Below are 16,558 nucleotides of genomic sequence, written 5' to 3' on the forward strand. Positions count from 1 at the left end.
AAGATGACAAGGCACTAGGACCACTGTATCTTAGACCAGCATTGTATAAATCGTTCAAATATGTTACGGCATTGTTTAATTTGTTTCAAAAATATTAATATTTCTTTTATGACAAAGTAACACCCACTTTTCGATATATGGCCTATATTGTTTCTTTGTTGATTCTCGCCAAGATGAAAATAATATTGTTTGAGTGTCTTTTGATATGCCTTTATCCTGGAACAATTTCCCGACACATTTTCCTCAACGGTTGCGTTTCTGAGGGTCGGACGCGTCAGTAAGTAGATTCTGATAATTTGGAGGTATGAAGCTGGTTTAGCACACCACCCCCAAGTTTTTTTTTTTTTTTTTTTTTTTAATAAATCGGGGCTAAAATAAAATGAATATCAGTAGGTAATTGGTCAGTCCGGGATGATAATTCACAAAAATTAGTTATTTACTCTACCGTTAATCTCCTGGTATCTGACCATGCTGGCACATGATACCAGTGGGTGCTACCTGTAATGGAATTATTGTGAAAATGAAGAACATCCAAATTATATGGAAGAATCTGTATAGCGTTGAAATATGAATGATTTGAGAGTTAAATTAATTTTGAAAATACTTTGTACGAAAAAAAGTTGTAATAGTAATTGTAAAAAAAAAAAAGTTAGGAATATTGTAATGGAGTAGAGCAAGAATAAAGACAACATCATCCAACACTTTACCAAATTAATTGTATTTCACAAGTAATCAAAATAATAATGCCAGCATAGTGTTTTGTTTAATAAATAAATTCCAAAGGATATAAATTAAAAGTCTTTTTAAAGTTTAATAATCAAAGATCGCCACAATTTTTCAAGGAAAAAAGTCACGATTCCAAATCACTCGTCCAGTTCAGGGGAGGGAAAACAGGGTCCACAGACTCTCGTGGTTTCTCAATAGCGGTCTCTCTGTGTTCTCCTAGATACACTTATCCCTTCTTTTGTTAATAAATACTTTCCAGTAGTATTTGCCCAGGTGGCATATTTGCTCTGCATTGCCCTTTTCCTGTTTCTTTTTGTCGTTTTTATCCTAAGTCCCAACATAGCATAGATCGAATTTGGTCAATCCCCAAAAGGAAAAGTCGGGTCTACAGTATCAATTTCAGTCAATTTTTTAACAAGTATCTCCATTGGTAGAGTTTTGGAGGTCTTGAAATAACGTCAATTGTATTACAAGCACTCCCCGGATGCACATGTATAGATAAGGTACGCGTGTGCAGCAGTTATATACTACTACTGCACACATAAATGTGCACATTCGTATAAAAGTATGGAAAGAAAAATTGAAATTATTAGCTTTTTATAACAAACCGACTAGTTATTTCTTATAATTGTTTTTATGCAAAATTTTACCATAATAAAATGGAAATTTCAAAGTCACATATATCTTCATGAATCTCCTGATACCAGTGGGCTCTAACGTTTCTTCTTGAAGAATGTTTTTTTTTTTATCGTGTCCTCTAACTAGGGAGTGAGAGGCCTAAATAAAGCCCCGATGGTTGTGAAAATAAAATACTTTATACGCTCCATGGGAAGACTGAGCATATTAAGACCGAAAAATAAAAGTTCAGCTATCTTTCGTTCAAATTTCTGTCTGATAAAACACAGGAAATGTGATGACGCCGACTAACACCAGACACTGTGACAGATTTCTGTTACACCAATCTATACATCACTGACACCAGACCTCTATTTCTTCTTTATCCTGATGTTTTATAACGGAATCCCGTGTTGATTTCCTCAGTCAAGGAGATCTCTCTGTACATTACAACTTTGTACTAGTGTTGTAGTTGATTTTGATATGTTTTTATTTGAGTTGGATTCCCGCTTGGCTTATTGAAGGATGGCGTTACTTGGATTCCCGCCTGGCTTATTGAGGGATGGCGTTGCTTGGATTCCCGCTTGGCTTATTGAGGGATGGCGTTGCTTGGATTCCCGCTTGTCTTATTGAGGGATGGCGTTGCTTGGATTCCCGCTTGTCTTATTGAGGGTTGGCGTTGCTTGGATTCCCGCTTGGCTTACTGAGGGATGGCGTTGCTTGGATTCCCGCTTGTCTTATTGAGGGATGGGGTTGCTTGGATTCCCGCTTGGCTTAGTGAGGGATGGCGTTGCTTGGATTCCCGCTTGTCTTATTGAGGGATGGCGTTGCATGGATTCCCGCTTGGCTTAGTGAGGGATGGCGTTGCTTTGATTCCCGCTTGGCTTATTGAGGGATGGCGTTGCTTGGATTCCCGCTTGGCTTAGTGAGGGATGGCGTTGCTTGTTTTCAGCCTCTGAAGATATTAGCCTTAAAAGAAAAGAAGTTCCCTTTTACAAATTATTATTGAGAAACTGCAACTCATATATCAATAAAAAAATTAATTTTACAAAATTAAACATTCTGAAAAAGAAATAAATTATTTATAACAATTCATTTTTTTTCCAACATAGTACAGTCTAGTTGCGTTAAGTTTTTAACAGTATATAAATATGATTAACATAAAGATGATTGAATTTACATGCACGTACCTTAGGAGATAACAAGTTGTACGCTTTTACAAATTTATTATTGAAAAACCGCAACTGATGTTGTCAGAGCGCGCACGGCCATTATATACCCCAGAGATACTAACTCAGATATGTAATACGGACCATCATATTTGTCAATGAGCTTAGGCGATTTACCTGCTGGAGTTTTAAATTGCTGTAAGAGAACCATTTGGTTTAATCTGAATGAAGGCTCTTTTGCGCGTTCATCATATCTTTCTTCTGATTTCGCTTGTTTCTCCGCTATATTTACATTTGCAATCTCGTGCGTAATTTTTAAATTCTCTAGAATGTCTTGAATATGTTCTTTGGCGTCCGCTTGTAGAGAGTCTTAAGGTGTTACTCGTAAATCAAAAGGCAGGTTCATTTCACGACCAAAAGCCATATAATAGGGGAAGTGGTCTGTAGATTGAGTACATTGCGAATTTCGTAATGCCATTAGAATTCCAGGAATTAATTTTGGCCAATTCTTTTGCTCTTTATCAGTGAAAGCCCGAATTGCTTGTCATATAGTTCGATAGTTAATTTTGATGATGAGTATCAGTTGCATAAAAAATTACCTATAACTAAGGTAGTTTTGGGTCCAGTAAGTATATTAGGGCTCTCAGGGGTAATTGTACCATTCACCTCTGTGGTGGACGGGGTGGAGAGGGGACCCGAAGGACCCTCAAAGGTGGTAATCTGAGTGGTGGTGGTGGCACCACTATTCTCTCCGGTTGAAGTGGTGGTGTCTGTCGTACCACCACCACCCTCCCTGGGTGTGGGGGCGACAGTCTCCTCCTCTTCTGTCTGACTGGTGGCGGTGGTGCCGGGCGAGGGGAGATAGTTGCCCTCAAAATTCTGTGTGGTAACTGTGGTTGTAATTTCTGTTTCTGTTAAAAAATAGTAAAATTAAAGTTTATCTGTTAATATGTAAAAAGTGTTCTTTCATAAATGATACAAGTATGCATATATATGTAATGGGAAAATCCCCAGCAGAAATAATTCAAGTGATATGGATTTTATGGTGCCAAGCCCATCTGACTAATAACTATGTAATTATAAATCAGTGATGATAAGATGATGGCTCTATCTTTGTCTAGGAATTTGTGTCAGAAAAAAGGAATATATTTACATAAAATTTTCCAGAGAACTTTCTATATGTCTACATGAGTATAAGATTGAAAATCTTGGTAATATTCGCTCTGAACAATATAAAACCTCTTGACCAATAGAATTCAAGTGTATGACCAATGAATGAAATGTCTGTGTAAAAATGTGAAGGTGGATCTAGAAGGGATGCTTGTAATAGCTTACAACCTTCTAAGTTATAAAAAGGTTTTAGATTTATTTTATTTGAGTTATTAAGATATACATCTACTACACTTACATGATATACCGGTATATATATATATATGTATACATACATATATATATATATATATATATATATATATATATACAAGCTCAAAACTTGTGTCCATGTTCATGTGTAGTTTATTCCTCCTTTTATGTCTTTTTCCTATCAATCATGCAAATTTTTCTCGTATGTGTATATTGTGTAACAATAACAAAAATGATATATTCTATGGTATTTTTTTTTTTACTTCAAATGAATTTTGAATCTGAATGAGTGTTGTTCCATCTAATTAAGAAGGGTTAAAGATAAATTGACAGTTGCGCGTCTTCTGCTCAATTTTCTTTTTTTGTTTTAAAAACCCTCTAAAACCTGCCCCCTCCTTTCTTTTCTACGGGGGAATAAATAATAAATTTCATACAAAAAATTGTGTTCATTGTGTAAAAGATGTAAAAAAAAAACTATCGATAGTTGCGTGACGTTTTTACCTCATCCTCCATCTTAATAAATTAAATTCGATACAAAGAGATATCCTGATCCAGAAACTGCAGCAGTGGCGGATCTATGATAATTGTACATGCAAGATTTTTTTTATAAGTCTTTTCTTAAAGATTTAACAAGACAATTAAAAAAAAACAAACTTACTTTGACAATATCGGATCCTCTTTCCTGATGTTAGGAAGTGTATCTGCCCCTTGGGTACCACCACTGTGTAGGTGGTGCGTCCGATCTCCGCAAATATGCCAGAGCGGGTCACCTCACAAAAGGACACGCAGAAACACGGATCACCCCGAAGATTTTCCCGACAATCGTAGCCCCGGAGTGATTCCTTGCAACACCGATTTGTGTTGACACTTTTGGACTGATAGCCCAATCGCTGAAAAAAAGCAGCATAGTAATCATCGTCTTTTAAGGAGCAACGTTTTAATAATGTGACAAAAATGCAGCACTGATATTTTTTATGGCTTACGAAGTCAAGCCATTTAGTTCCCAGTCAGTGGTGTATCTTTACGGCAAAGAGTTCACTATTCCTTCTAGTAAACAGGAGCAAGATAAAATAGTTCTCATCACTTCTTTCACTCTATTTTAGTACTTGTTTTGAAATTTACTCATTATAATTTTCATTTATTACCCTGTTGTTTTCATTTAAATTTTTGCTAATAAAGACAAGATTAACTAAATAAATAAACTTAATGTTGAATAAACTCTTTCAAACGCGGAAGGATACTTTCCGAGTGTTATTTTCAACAGCGCCACCATGTAGGTATGAATGAAAGAAAGAAAGAGAACTCTGTCTGGGTGACGTTTTCGCGCCAGATTTTTGTGCGTAGGAATACAAAATAAAGGTATTTTCCCTTACAAACCTTTTGAAAGGGTAAAAGTTTTATTGGTGTTAGTTAAATAAAAAAAGAGGTGTTCAAATATATTTAAAAGTACGTGTACGCTTTATTTGGTGGTTGTAAATGGGAAATGTAGGTGATTATTTTGCGTGTTGTTTGTGATGCGTAGTCACGTGATGTCTGGGAAATAGCGTGTCTGGGTGTCGATTACAGTGAAAGCCAAGGAAAACTACGTTTGATACAGTGAAAGCTAAGGAAAACAACATTTGATACTAATCAAGAAGTTCTCATCGAAAAAGCTGTGGAAAAGGTACGTTACCTAAAATTTTCTCGTTCTATTTACATAAAGCTGTGTGTTTTTATTCTGTTTGTCTCGCGCACATGGTCGTTTTGTTTGTAAACAAAGCCAATGGACCGTGTTGTAGATTTTATTGTTCGACTTGACTATTTAACTTGTTGTTCGTAAACAGCTGTAGAGTAAGAAGTAGGGCTTTCTTAAATTCATAATTAGCGCTAGTTTATCGAAGTAAATTAAAAAAAATTGACGTTCGGTAATCGATTTCTTCCATAAACCTAAATTATGCAACACAGGCCCATATCATTTTGAAATACTGTTTGAAAAGTGCGTATAAAGTACGCTCGGTGTGATTTATAGAATTTGAAGCAGATATTTAAACTTTTGATTTGATCTATAATTGCTGCTTTGAAAATAATTTTGCATAATTTGATAAAACATATGAGCTGGAGTTGAAACTGTATTACATAGAAAATCTTTGGAGTTGAATATTCTTGTAAAACAGGAACTGGAGTTTAAAAAAAAGTTTATCATGTTTATGCAAAGAATTCTCTGGAGTTGAATTTTATGTATACTGGAGTTGATATTTATTTCTGGAGTTGTAAAATGCTAAATAACTTAATATTCTGGAGAAATATATATAGAATATGAATTTCATCTTTTTATTGTGGAAAGTGATCAATTATTGACAATTGGTTTTGATATGAAATTGCTATATTTTCTATAGAAAGAATAAAATTTATCAAGGTATTTCTTGAACATTAACCGTCAAAATGGGCATTGATGTTACATTATGGCGTGCAAGAATTGGGTGTTTTATTAGCATTAAGCACAAAAGCAAGGGGATCCTAAAGAGAAACAGATTATATAAAAGATTTTCATTTCTATTTTATCTAACAGCCCAGATTAGCAGGTTTTTTTTAATTGTGTCAGTCTTGTTGTTGTTGTGTGGGGATGTAGAATTAAATTCTGGACCCAAAACAGAAAATTTCCCAATCCAGGGATCATTCCACCAAGGTGATGAATTGTTTAGCTCTGAATCTCGTGGGCGACAATGCTTACCCTGCTGCACCATTTTTCTTATTAGACTTTACATGAAACCTTTTATATCTTTTGAGTGGTTCCCTAGAGATTTGGATGAAATACTTGTTCAAGGAGATTATGTTTACAACTTTGCTAAAAATTCCCTTATGTCTTTAAGGTCTTTCCTTGAACCACAAGATTTACCACCTTTTATCCAAATAGATAAAAAATATATGAACTGGAAAGTAAAAAAAACATACAGTGGAAGCATCAATGAGAATTTCAGTGGACATTATCCATTAGTGAATCTTAAACTGGCTCTTGCAATGGGACTCTCAGGGGAGGTAAACGAGTGTCAGTTTTGCATTTTTCTCTGTAGAGAAAGCGCCACTGCAATTTCACATCAGAATGGATTTTTTGTAGTTTTTGATTCACATGCCAGAAATGCAGAAGGTTTATCTTCCCCTGATGGAACAAGTGTAATTGTTAAAAAAAAAAAACCTACAGGAACTGTGTCTCTATTTAAGACATGTTGTTAATGGTACCGGAAGAGACGAACAGTATGATTTGCATGTGATTAAAATTAACACAGTGTCTGAGTTCAAACTTCGTTATGAACACAAAGTAGCAGATGTTAATATTTGCTCTATTCCAAATGACATTTGTGTAAAGAGTAAGAAAGCAATGTCTGTAAATGAGAGAACTGGCTTACCTTTAGGTGAGGACCTGATAGCTGTAAAACTAGTTGACCTACCTTTTGTTCAATCTCCAATAGGTAATGATGCAAGTATAAATGAAAATAAACGCAAAAAGAGAACAGGAGTATTTTCCCAGCGCAAAAAACAACGATGTAATGATCCTGACAAGTTTGTTTCAGATTTTCATTTGTTAACATCTAAGGGACCAGAATATGTATGTGTCAGTTGCAGTCAATTATTCTTTAAACAATCTGTTGAGGAATTTAAATGTGTTCTCAAAGGGTGCCAGAAAACTTGATACAAATGTGTGTGAAATCGATAAAAACTGTAAGTAACAAGGAATGGATCTGCAAACAATGCAAAACATTCCTTATGGAAAGTAAAGTTCCACCTTGTTCCATTGGAAATGGCATTTGTTTTCCAGCAGTACCAAATGAATTGCAAGGACTGACAAAGTTAGAAGAAAGATTAATCTCGCCAAGAATCCCATTCATGCAGATCAAAGAATTGCCTAGAGGGGGTCAGTTATCTGTGCATGGCAATGTAGTAAATGTTCCAGCAGATGTGAACAAAACAGTTAAACTACTGCCAAGAAATATGAATGCTAGTGAGACAATCCCAATAAAACTGAAAAGAGGTCTCAACTTTAAAAGCCACATAGTATTTGAACAAGTCAGACCTGAAAAAATTCTTTCAGCAGCAAAATGGTTAATAAAAAATAGTAGATTGTTTCAAAATGAAGGTATAAAATTGAATGAAAATTGGAATGAAATAAATAATGAAAGTTTATTAAAGGAGAAAGAAATTCAAGAAGGGTTATGCAATTCAGATTGTGAGCAAGGGGAACAGGAATTTGAAGATGAATGGTCAGAGGATGATGGGTCGGTTTTGAAGTCGTCAGGAAATCTTGATACTGTTATGCATCCTGCAGATTTTCGAGAATTCAATAGAATTTTGAGTGTTGCACCAGCAGAAGGAAACACTCCACTAGGGATGTTTCAGGATATATATTCTGAATTCCTGTCTTTCCCTGCTATTTATTGTGGTGAAACCCGTCAAAACAATAATTCACGATCTACCCCTGTTCACTTTAGCACGATTTGTAAGTGGGAATTAAGAAATTCTGATAGGAGAGTAGCTCAAAATGTGACAAATATCTTTTTCAAACTGAAAAAACTGCAGATTAAGCAAATATCTGATAAAGTGTCCCTTGCTGTAAGAAAATGTAAAATGAAGGGTAAAAAACTCACTGTGAATGAAGTTTTATCAGAAGGATTAATTGAAAATATCATCAAGCATGATGAGGGCTTTAGAGTTTTGCGAACAGTTCGTGGCTCACCACCATACTGGGAAAGAACGAAAAAGGATATTTATGCAATGATAAGACAATTGGGCATTCCAACATGGTTTTGCTCTTTCTCTGCAGCAGAAACAAAATGGAAACCATTATTGAGAGCATTAGGGAAATTTCTCAGAAACAAAACTTTCACAGATTCAGAAATAGAGCATCTGACTTGGTTTGAAAAAAGTGAATTGATTAAAGCTGATCCTGTAACTTGTGCTAGGTATTTCGATCATAAATTCCTAATGTTTTTAAACAATGTATTGAAGCATGAAAGTTCTCCCATAGGTAAAATTGTAGACTTTTTCTTTAGAGTTGAATTCCAACAGAGAGGTTCCCCTCATGTTCACATGCTGCTTTGGATTGATGAAGCCCCATCTATTGTTAATGATCCTTATGACAGAATTGAAACATTTATAGACAGGTATATTTCTTGCGAAAAAAACCAATCACTGCCTACACTAGTAAATTATCAAACTCATAGACATCCTAGATCATGTCGAAAAAAAGGTCAGCCTGTTTGTCGTTTTGGATTTCCAATTCCCCCTATTGATAAAACAGTGATTCTGGAGGGCTTAAATGATGATTCAGAAGATGTTAGTGATGCTAGAGAAAATTTCAAACAAATTTCTTCATTTTTAGATAGGTTAAAATCAGGGGAAAATTGTGATTTAACATTTGAACAGTTTTTGAGTTCATTAAAGATCTCATACAATAAGTACATTTTGGCCTTAAGATCAAGTATTAAACCAGGACAAAAAAAAGTTTTTTTGAAGAGAGCATTGTCTGAAATTCGAGTAAATAATTACAATGAAATACTACTCAAGTGCTGGGAAGCTAATATGGATATACAATATATTCTTGATCCATATGCATGTGCGGCTTACATTGTATCATATATTTCCAAAGGTCAAAGAGGGATGTCCAACTTGCTTAGTAGTGCATGCAAGGAAGCCAAAAATTCTTCAAGCAACATTCGAGACCAGGTACGAAAAGTAGGTAATACATTTTTGAATCATGTTGAGGTTGGGGCTCAAGAGGCATGTTATCTAGTGCTGCAAATGCCATTAAGACGGTCCTCTAGAGATGTTGTATTCGTAGATACAAATCCTGAAACCAATAGGGTAACTTTGACAAAACCAATGACTGTTTTAAAAGAACTACCAAAAACATCAACATCTGTTGAAATGGACAGCACTATTAAGCGTTATCAGAGACGACCACATTCAATGAGTAAATTATGCTTGGCAGATTTTGTAGCCCTTTATACAGTACAGTATGGGAAAAAAAGACCAGAATTTCCAAAAAAAGATATTCCAGAAGAATTACCAGAAACGTATGATGATTTTACTTCTGATGATGACCAAGAGTCTTCAGATTTAGAGGAATCATCAGGATGTGAAGAACATGTCTTTAAAGATGGCACTGTCATGGTAAAAAGATTACGCCCAAGAGTGCTCTACTCTGTTGGTTACTCTAAAGAAAATGACAATGAAAACTACTTTCGTGAACAGTTAATGCTATATTTGCCTTGGAAAAAGTATTCTGACATTTTGGGGGATTGGTCTAGTTATGAAGAGAGATATGCTGAAAATCAGGAAGAAGTTGTGAGAAAAAGGAAAAACTATGTTTGTGAGCAGACTGTTGATATATCTCAGTTAGAGTATACAGCATCACTAACTGATGAAAATCCAATAATTTCTGAATTACAACACCAAGATGAGTGTGATGCTGAAAGGGGATCAAGAGTATGCAAAGAATATGGATGTTTTAATCCAGGAACTAGCTGTGATAATAATGAGTATGACCTTGCATTAGATATAAACACTGGGAGGAAGCAAATACAAAACCAAGATGAGCAGCTTGTAGGGGAAATGACTGATGAGGAGTACAGAGATCTTGTTCAACAATTAAATGTTAAACAAAAAGAATTTTTCTATCATGTACTAAATTGGATGAAAACTAAGACAGATCCACTTTATCACTTTCTTAGTGGTGGTGCAGGTGTTGGCAAGAGTGTGTTACTTAAAGCTTTATATCAAGCACTGGTGAAGCATTTTGCGCATCAGCCAGGGGAAAATCCAGATGATGTTCATGTTCTAATTTGTGCACCAACTGGAAAAGCTGCTTTCAATGTAGGAGGTTGTACAGTACATTCAGCTTTTCATATTCCAGCAGACCAAGGTTTTCATTATAAACCTCTTGACATGCAGCAGTTGAGCAACTTTCAATCAAAATTCAAATTCCTTAAAATAATTTTCATTGATGAAATATCTATGGTTGGGAAAAATATGTTTAATTTCATAAATCTGCGTCTGCAAGAAATATTGGGCTGTACTAAACCTTTTGGTGGTGTTTCAGTTATATCATTTGGTGATTTATATCAATTGAAACCGGTTTTTGATCAGTGGATATTTGCTTATAGTAACACTGAAAGTATTGCATCATTAGGTACAAATTTATGGATTGATCATTTTCTTTTATTTGAACTGGATCAAATAATGCGACAGAAGGATGATTTAAGATTTGCTGAAATGTTGAATAGAATTCGAGAAGGAAATCATCTAGAAGAAGACATGTCATCTTTCAAAATGCAAATTCTTGAAGAAGAAAATGACAGAACGCGCAATATGCCACATTTATTTACACACAGATGTGACGTACAGAATTACAATAAGAGTGTTTTTCAGCATGTATGTGAATCTAAAAAAACCATAGTAGAAACAATTGACTGTATATCTGGAGATTTACCATGTTCATTACATGAAAAAATTCTTACGAAAATTCCTGAAGATGCAACAAAAACAAAGGGATTGAACAAATATTTATGTATAGGTGAAGGTCTTCCTGCAGAAATTTGTGTTAATATTGATGTATCAGATGGATTGGCTAATGGCACACCATGCACAATAACAAAACTTGATTTTCGTGTACATGAATCTTCAAGGTGTAGTATTGTTTGGGTAAAATTTTGTTCAGAGGATATTGGAAAAAAGTGCAGGACTCAATATAAGCACCTCTTCTCTTCTGCTATTCCTTCAACATGGACTCCAATTTTAGAAACAACAAGAAAGTTTAATATCAGTTACTATAAATCTTTCCATGTAACTCGTCGTCAATTCCCTCTTAGTCTTGCAGCAGCAAAGACCGTACACAAAGCACAAGGTTGTACACTGGAAAGTGCAGTATTGGGACTTGGCAAAAGAAAAATTGATCACTTGTATTATGTTGCTTTGAGTCGTGTTAAATGTTTATCTTCTTTATTCTTGCTAAATTTTGATCCAGACTGTATTAGAGTGTCTGATGCTGTTGTGGAAGAAATGAATAGATTGCGAACATCATCTCAGGTTCATATATCAGTACCTTTGCTTTACAACATTCCGGAAAATGTTTTCAAAATTGTATTTCAAAACTGTAGGTCATTGAAAAAGCATATAACTGATGTGCGTGCAGATGCAAACATGTTGGCTGCAAATATCCTAGCCTTTGGAGAGACCTGTCTCAAAACTCAAAACCAGTCTAGCATTGTAAATCTTGAAGGATTTCAATTGTCAAGAAATGATGACACTTGCTGTGGTGACAGAGCATATCATGGTTTAGCAGTATACACGAAAGGTGTCTTAAATTCTTTTGTTGGGGCAAACATCTTTGGTGTTGAATTGACTCATGGATTTATATCGCATTCAAATCTGCTTATTCATGTGTGTTTCTTGTACTGTTCCCCTAAACTTGCTACTTTAAAATTGTATAAGAAATTCTTTGCTCATTTAGACACAGTTTACAATTTAAAGAAACCTCACATACTTATGGGAGATTTTAACTTGGATTTCAGTCAAGTTCAAGTTTTGCCTTCTTTTCTGTACTCTAAATACTCTCTTTCTCAATTGATTAGTAAATCTACAACTAATTATGACACTATTTTAGATCATGTTTACACAAACATTGACAATGATTTAATATTTAGAAGTGGTGTACTGGAATCATACTATTCAGATCATAAACCTGTGTTTATTGCTTTAAATAGCAGATAAAATGATAAAAAGAAATAAGGATGCATTAGTGACAACAAATTTTGCTTCCATTTCTAGATGAAGACTTTAGAGGAGGCCTTTCGTGATAGCACTTTGTCCAGCACTCCGTACTCTGGAGCATTGAAAGTAAAAGTTTGTGGAGTTGGCCCAGTTATTGCTTACAGGAATGCAAATGGTGAGCAGCGCCAATCAACAGTTATAGGATTTGCGGACAGAACAATGGCTGTCAAAGGGGTACTCTACGACAGCAGCAAACTTGACGTGGTAAAACTTGGACACACAGTTATGTTGCTCAATGTTATAATTAAAAATGAAACTGTCAGGTCTTTGGTGATTACAAACAGGAGCAAAGTCTTAAAAACTGGACCTCTGGATGTTCCAGAATCCCTGGTAACACAGGGGAAGGAAATTGCATTTCCACCTCCTGCTGCGGAGGTGAGCATAAAGACTGCCCAAAGTTCACCAACAAAAACCCTTGTAACCCTCAGGGGACAAGTTGTTTCAGTGAGTATTTTTTAACATAGATTTTAGTTTCCTTACATATTAGTAAAGTTCTATATTATTCATAATTTTAGTAGACGACTCCAAAAAAAATCCATAAATATATGTAGAACATGACAAAGCAATTTTTTTTGTATGATCTTCAATGCCACAACACTGTATTAAATAATGCATTAGAAACCAAATTATTAGGATCATAAGATTAATTATTACATGTTTCTTTAACAGGAGGAGATGCAAAGGTCAGTCCGTGTCAATGGTGAGGAGACGAGTGTGAGGACTATAAAAGTGAAAGACATCACAGGAACATGCAAGGTGTCATTATGGCGTGACTTAACAAAGACGAAGACCTCTGTTGGAAGTCACATAATTATATCTGATGTTGTTGTACAGCTGTACAATGATGAGAAATCTGTATCGTCTACTGTAAGGACAAAAATTGAGGTAAACCTTGCTCTGATTTAATGAGTGTTAAACAATATTCTGACTACGGTTTTTGGACACCTCATAATGCTCTTTTGTTGAAAAAAAAATCTTTCTTATCTTTTTAGGACAGTACTGAATAATGTAATGTATTTTTCATTTTTTTTTTAGGAAGTAACTGTTCCAGAAGTGTGCAAGACCCTTCAGTTCATCGCATATGAAGAGGAAGATGGCCAGACTATCAAACTCACAGCAGAGGAGGATGGGGAATACCCAGAATATCTAGTTAAGAAGGCCTCCCTGTCTAGTGCTCTGAAGTGCGAAACAAGAGACATGGAGAACAACTTGATGAAGAAATTGCCCGTGTCTGCAGCAATTACTGTCAAAGAAAACAAAATTCTGACCATGACAATTTAAACTTTTGATCAGTAAGCATTTGCTGTGAATTACTGATTGCAACATTATTTCTTACGGATGGCTCTAAAGTTTTGTATTGCACTTGTGCTTCATTTTTTTTTTTGTTAATTAAATCCAATTTATGAATTCTGTACAACTTTTTTTAAAATCATCTATTATTTAAATGTTGATTTCTCCTGATTTCTTTCCTTGTGTCCTGTATGTAATTTTAGATTTTTTGAAAGATAAGCAAAATCTTCAAATGGACATCAAACTTTGTAGTATCATTGGATTGGATTGCAGGGAAACATTTTTTCACCATTGGACATGTATTTCATTCATTGATTAAATGGGTTTCTTTTTATGATTTAATGATTTCAGCTCATTTTAAACTTCTTGGCTGATTTTTGGATTACTCAGTACTGGTTTAGTTCATTATTTTGTTTGCATTTATTTCTTACTTGTACAGATGTATATAGTTATTGAAATAATATGACATTTTGTACTTCAGTAGTTTGATGGCTACTTTTGTTTTTGATTGGATTTCCATTTTCTGATTAGTTTTCCAACATTTAAGATGACTGCAATTTGTAATTTCTTTTCTCAAATGCACATGCCATGTATGCTAGTTAATGATTAGCTTCTTGTTTTTACATGGATGCCTGACATACTTTGAAATTGTTTTCTTTGTATGTTTTGAAAGAAATATGTGAGGAAAAAAAAAAAAAAACAATTTCAAAATTGAAATTTTGAATGTTGCTTTAATTGCACATCCTTGTGCGGTTACACATATTTTTTTTATTAAGCAGTTGAATCCCCTGTATTTTATTTTTTTTTTTGTTTTCTTGTTTTTCTTGTTTTTTTTTTTTGTTTTTTTTTGTTTGTAAACAGGCCTGCTTATTGATACAAACTGATTTCATTTTGTGCTTTATTTGGAATGTTCATTATGTGTGTCTAGTTAGTATCTTGATTTCTTGTTATTGTGTTTTATGTCTTGAAGTTGGACGACTCTTAGCTTTAAGTCACTTTTGTGTTATTCCTCTATTTTTTTTTCCTTTTCTGGATAGTTTTTCCTGCTATTTGTAGATTTCTTCAAAATGATCTATTTTTTGTTAAAAATGCACATATTAAGCAGTGTTTCTGATTCTACTTAATTTGCTGAAATACTCAGACACAGTACATTGTGTCATTCTTTGTGAAAGAATTCTATGTAGCAGAATGTTCAGTTTTATATGTACATGTACATTGTAGTTGTAGTATTGATTTGTAGTTGCACACCAGCATGAATAGTGATTATGTGAAATATTTTAAAAACAGCCTTAATCATCTTTATTTCATGCACGACCAAGCCATTGCGGATTGTTTTAATGCTAGTGATATAACTTTCGTGTATTAATTTGCTGCATTTTTACTTTCTTTTTTTGTTCTTTGTATGTGTTTTTTTTTGTTTGTTTGTTTGTTTTTTTTTTTTTTTTATTTTTAATGTCTGTACTTCCTGGTATTTTGTATGCCCTTTTTACTTAATTTTACATTTTTTACACATACCAGGTATATGCTGAATGCCAAACTCATCTCAGGTGCTAAACAGTTACTGTATTACATGATGCCACCAGATCTTGATATATATATAGTTTACTGTATACTCAAGATATACATTATACTTTTAAACCTGCTTATTTGTAACATTTTATCTCCATACAAGTTTTTATCGTTTTGCAGTATTTTGTTCTGAAACTTAAGAAATGTTTGTGAATTATCTGACTTTTGTATTTTAGTGCTTAATAAAACTTTTTACACTGAAGTCATGTTTTCTATATCTGAACATGCTGAAATAGGAGCAAAGCCAAAGTGTTTCTTTACTCATCTAAAAATTTCAAGGTTAATTAAAGGAATATTTCAATACTTATTACGAAAAGCAGTAAGAATGTATAATTTGGGCTTAATTGTGCCCTAAAAATTAAACGTTCTTAAAAAGTTGTGAAGTTGGCTTTACAAATAGTCAACTAAATAAGTATTTTTAAATATATTAAATTATTTTATATATTGCATGTAATTGAGTTTCACATTGAAAATTTTCAGCCCATGAAAAGCATTGTCAACTAAGGCGCAAAAGAAACTGACCATGGTTTCTGAGGAGTGAACATTTTCAATGTTACACTCAATTACATGTAGTTACACTCAATTACATGTAATATTTATTATATTATACGAATCAGATTCAAGTACGGGTAATTTACATGAAAGTAGAATATTAAAAGAATATGGTATGAAGAAAGACCAAATGATTCCTGTATTCTTACTGTATGGAGGTCTTATAAATCAGGAAGAATGAATTAAATTTCTTATCATTTTCACATTTTAGAAAAATACTTCATTTGTATTGAAACTGTACCCTGTTCTTGCTTAAATAATAATTTATTGAAATCAAAATACAGGTGAAGTGCTTCAAAGCACCTGAGGGTTATAACATGTTTTTATATTGCTATATTACGAATTGTACCTTGGTATTTCTAATTCTTGAAGTGAAAATTGAATTTCACAATCACCGCATCAGTGAACTGACTATTATTTTGTTCTGAATACTAAACATACGATAATGAAGTCAATTAACACTTCAATGAATA

The 16,558-nt window shown here is 34.0% G+C and overlaps 1 protein-coding gene across 1 annotated transcript; it reads left to right on the forward strand.

Annotated features, from left to right (window-relative positions):
* Nucleotides 1-4,906: 4,906 nt before the first annotated feature.
* On the forward strand, nucleotides 4,907-16,252 carry LOC134267157 (uncharacterized). Its single transcript, XM_062749378.1, has 4 exons — nucleotides 4,907-5,535; nucleotides 12,672-13,118; nucleotides 13,344-13,559; nucleotides 13,710-16,252. Exons 2-4 carry the CDS (start codon nucleotides 12,672-12,674, stop codon nucleotides 13,953-13,955), a joined length of 909 nt encoding a protein of 302 aa, XP_062605362.1. The 5' UTR covers nucleotides 4,907-5,535; the 3' UTR covers nucleotides 13,956-16,252.
* Nucleotides 16,253-16,558: the final 306 nt, after the last annotated feature.

Source organism: Saccostrea cucullata, unplaced genomic scaffold (genome assembly GCF_032062105.1).
Source record: "Saccostrea cucullata isolate Sc308-1 unplaced genomic scaffold, CSIRO_AGI_Scuc_v1 ctg9851, whole genome shotgun sequence".
Lineage (NCBI taxonomy): Eukaryota > Metazoa > Mollusca > Bivalvia > Ostreida > Ostreidae > Saccostrea > Saccostrea cuccullata.

Excerpts from the sequence above, each read along its gene's own strand:
- LOC134267157 (XM_062749378.1), top strand. The coding sequence starts at position 12,672 with ATGAAGACTTTAGAGGAGGCCTTTCGTGATAGCACTTTGTCCAGCACT. Across the intron at positions 13,119-13,343 it reads TCAGGGGACAAGTTGTTTCA|GAGGAGATGCAAAGGTCAGT; the intron begins GTGAGTATTTTT and ends TTTCTTTAACAG. Across the intron at positions 13,560-13,709 it reads CTGTAAGGACAAAAATTGAG|GAAGTAACTGTTCCAGAAGT; the intron begins GTAAACCTTGCT and ends TTTTTTTTTTAG.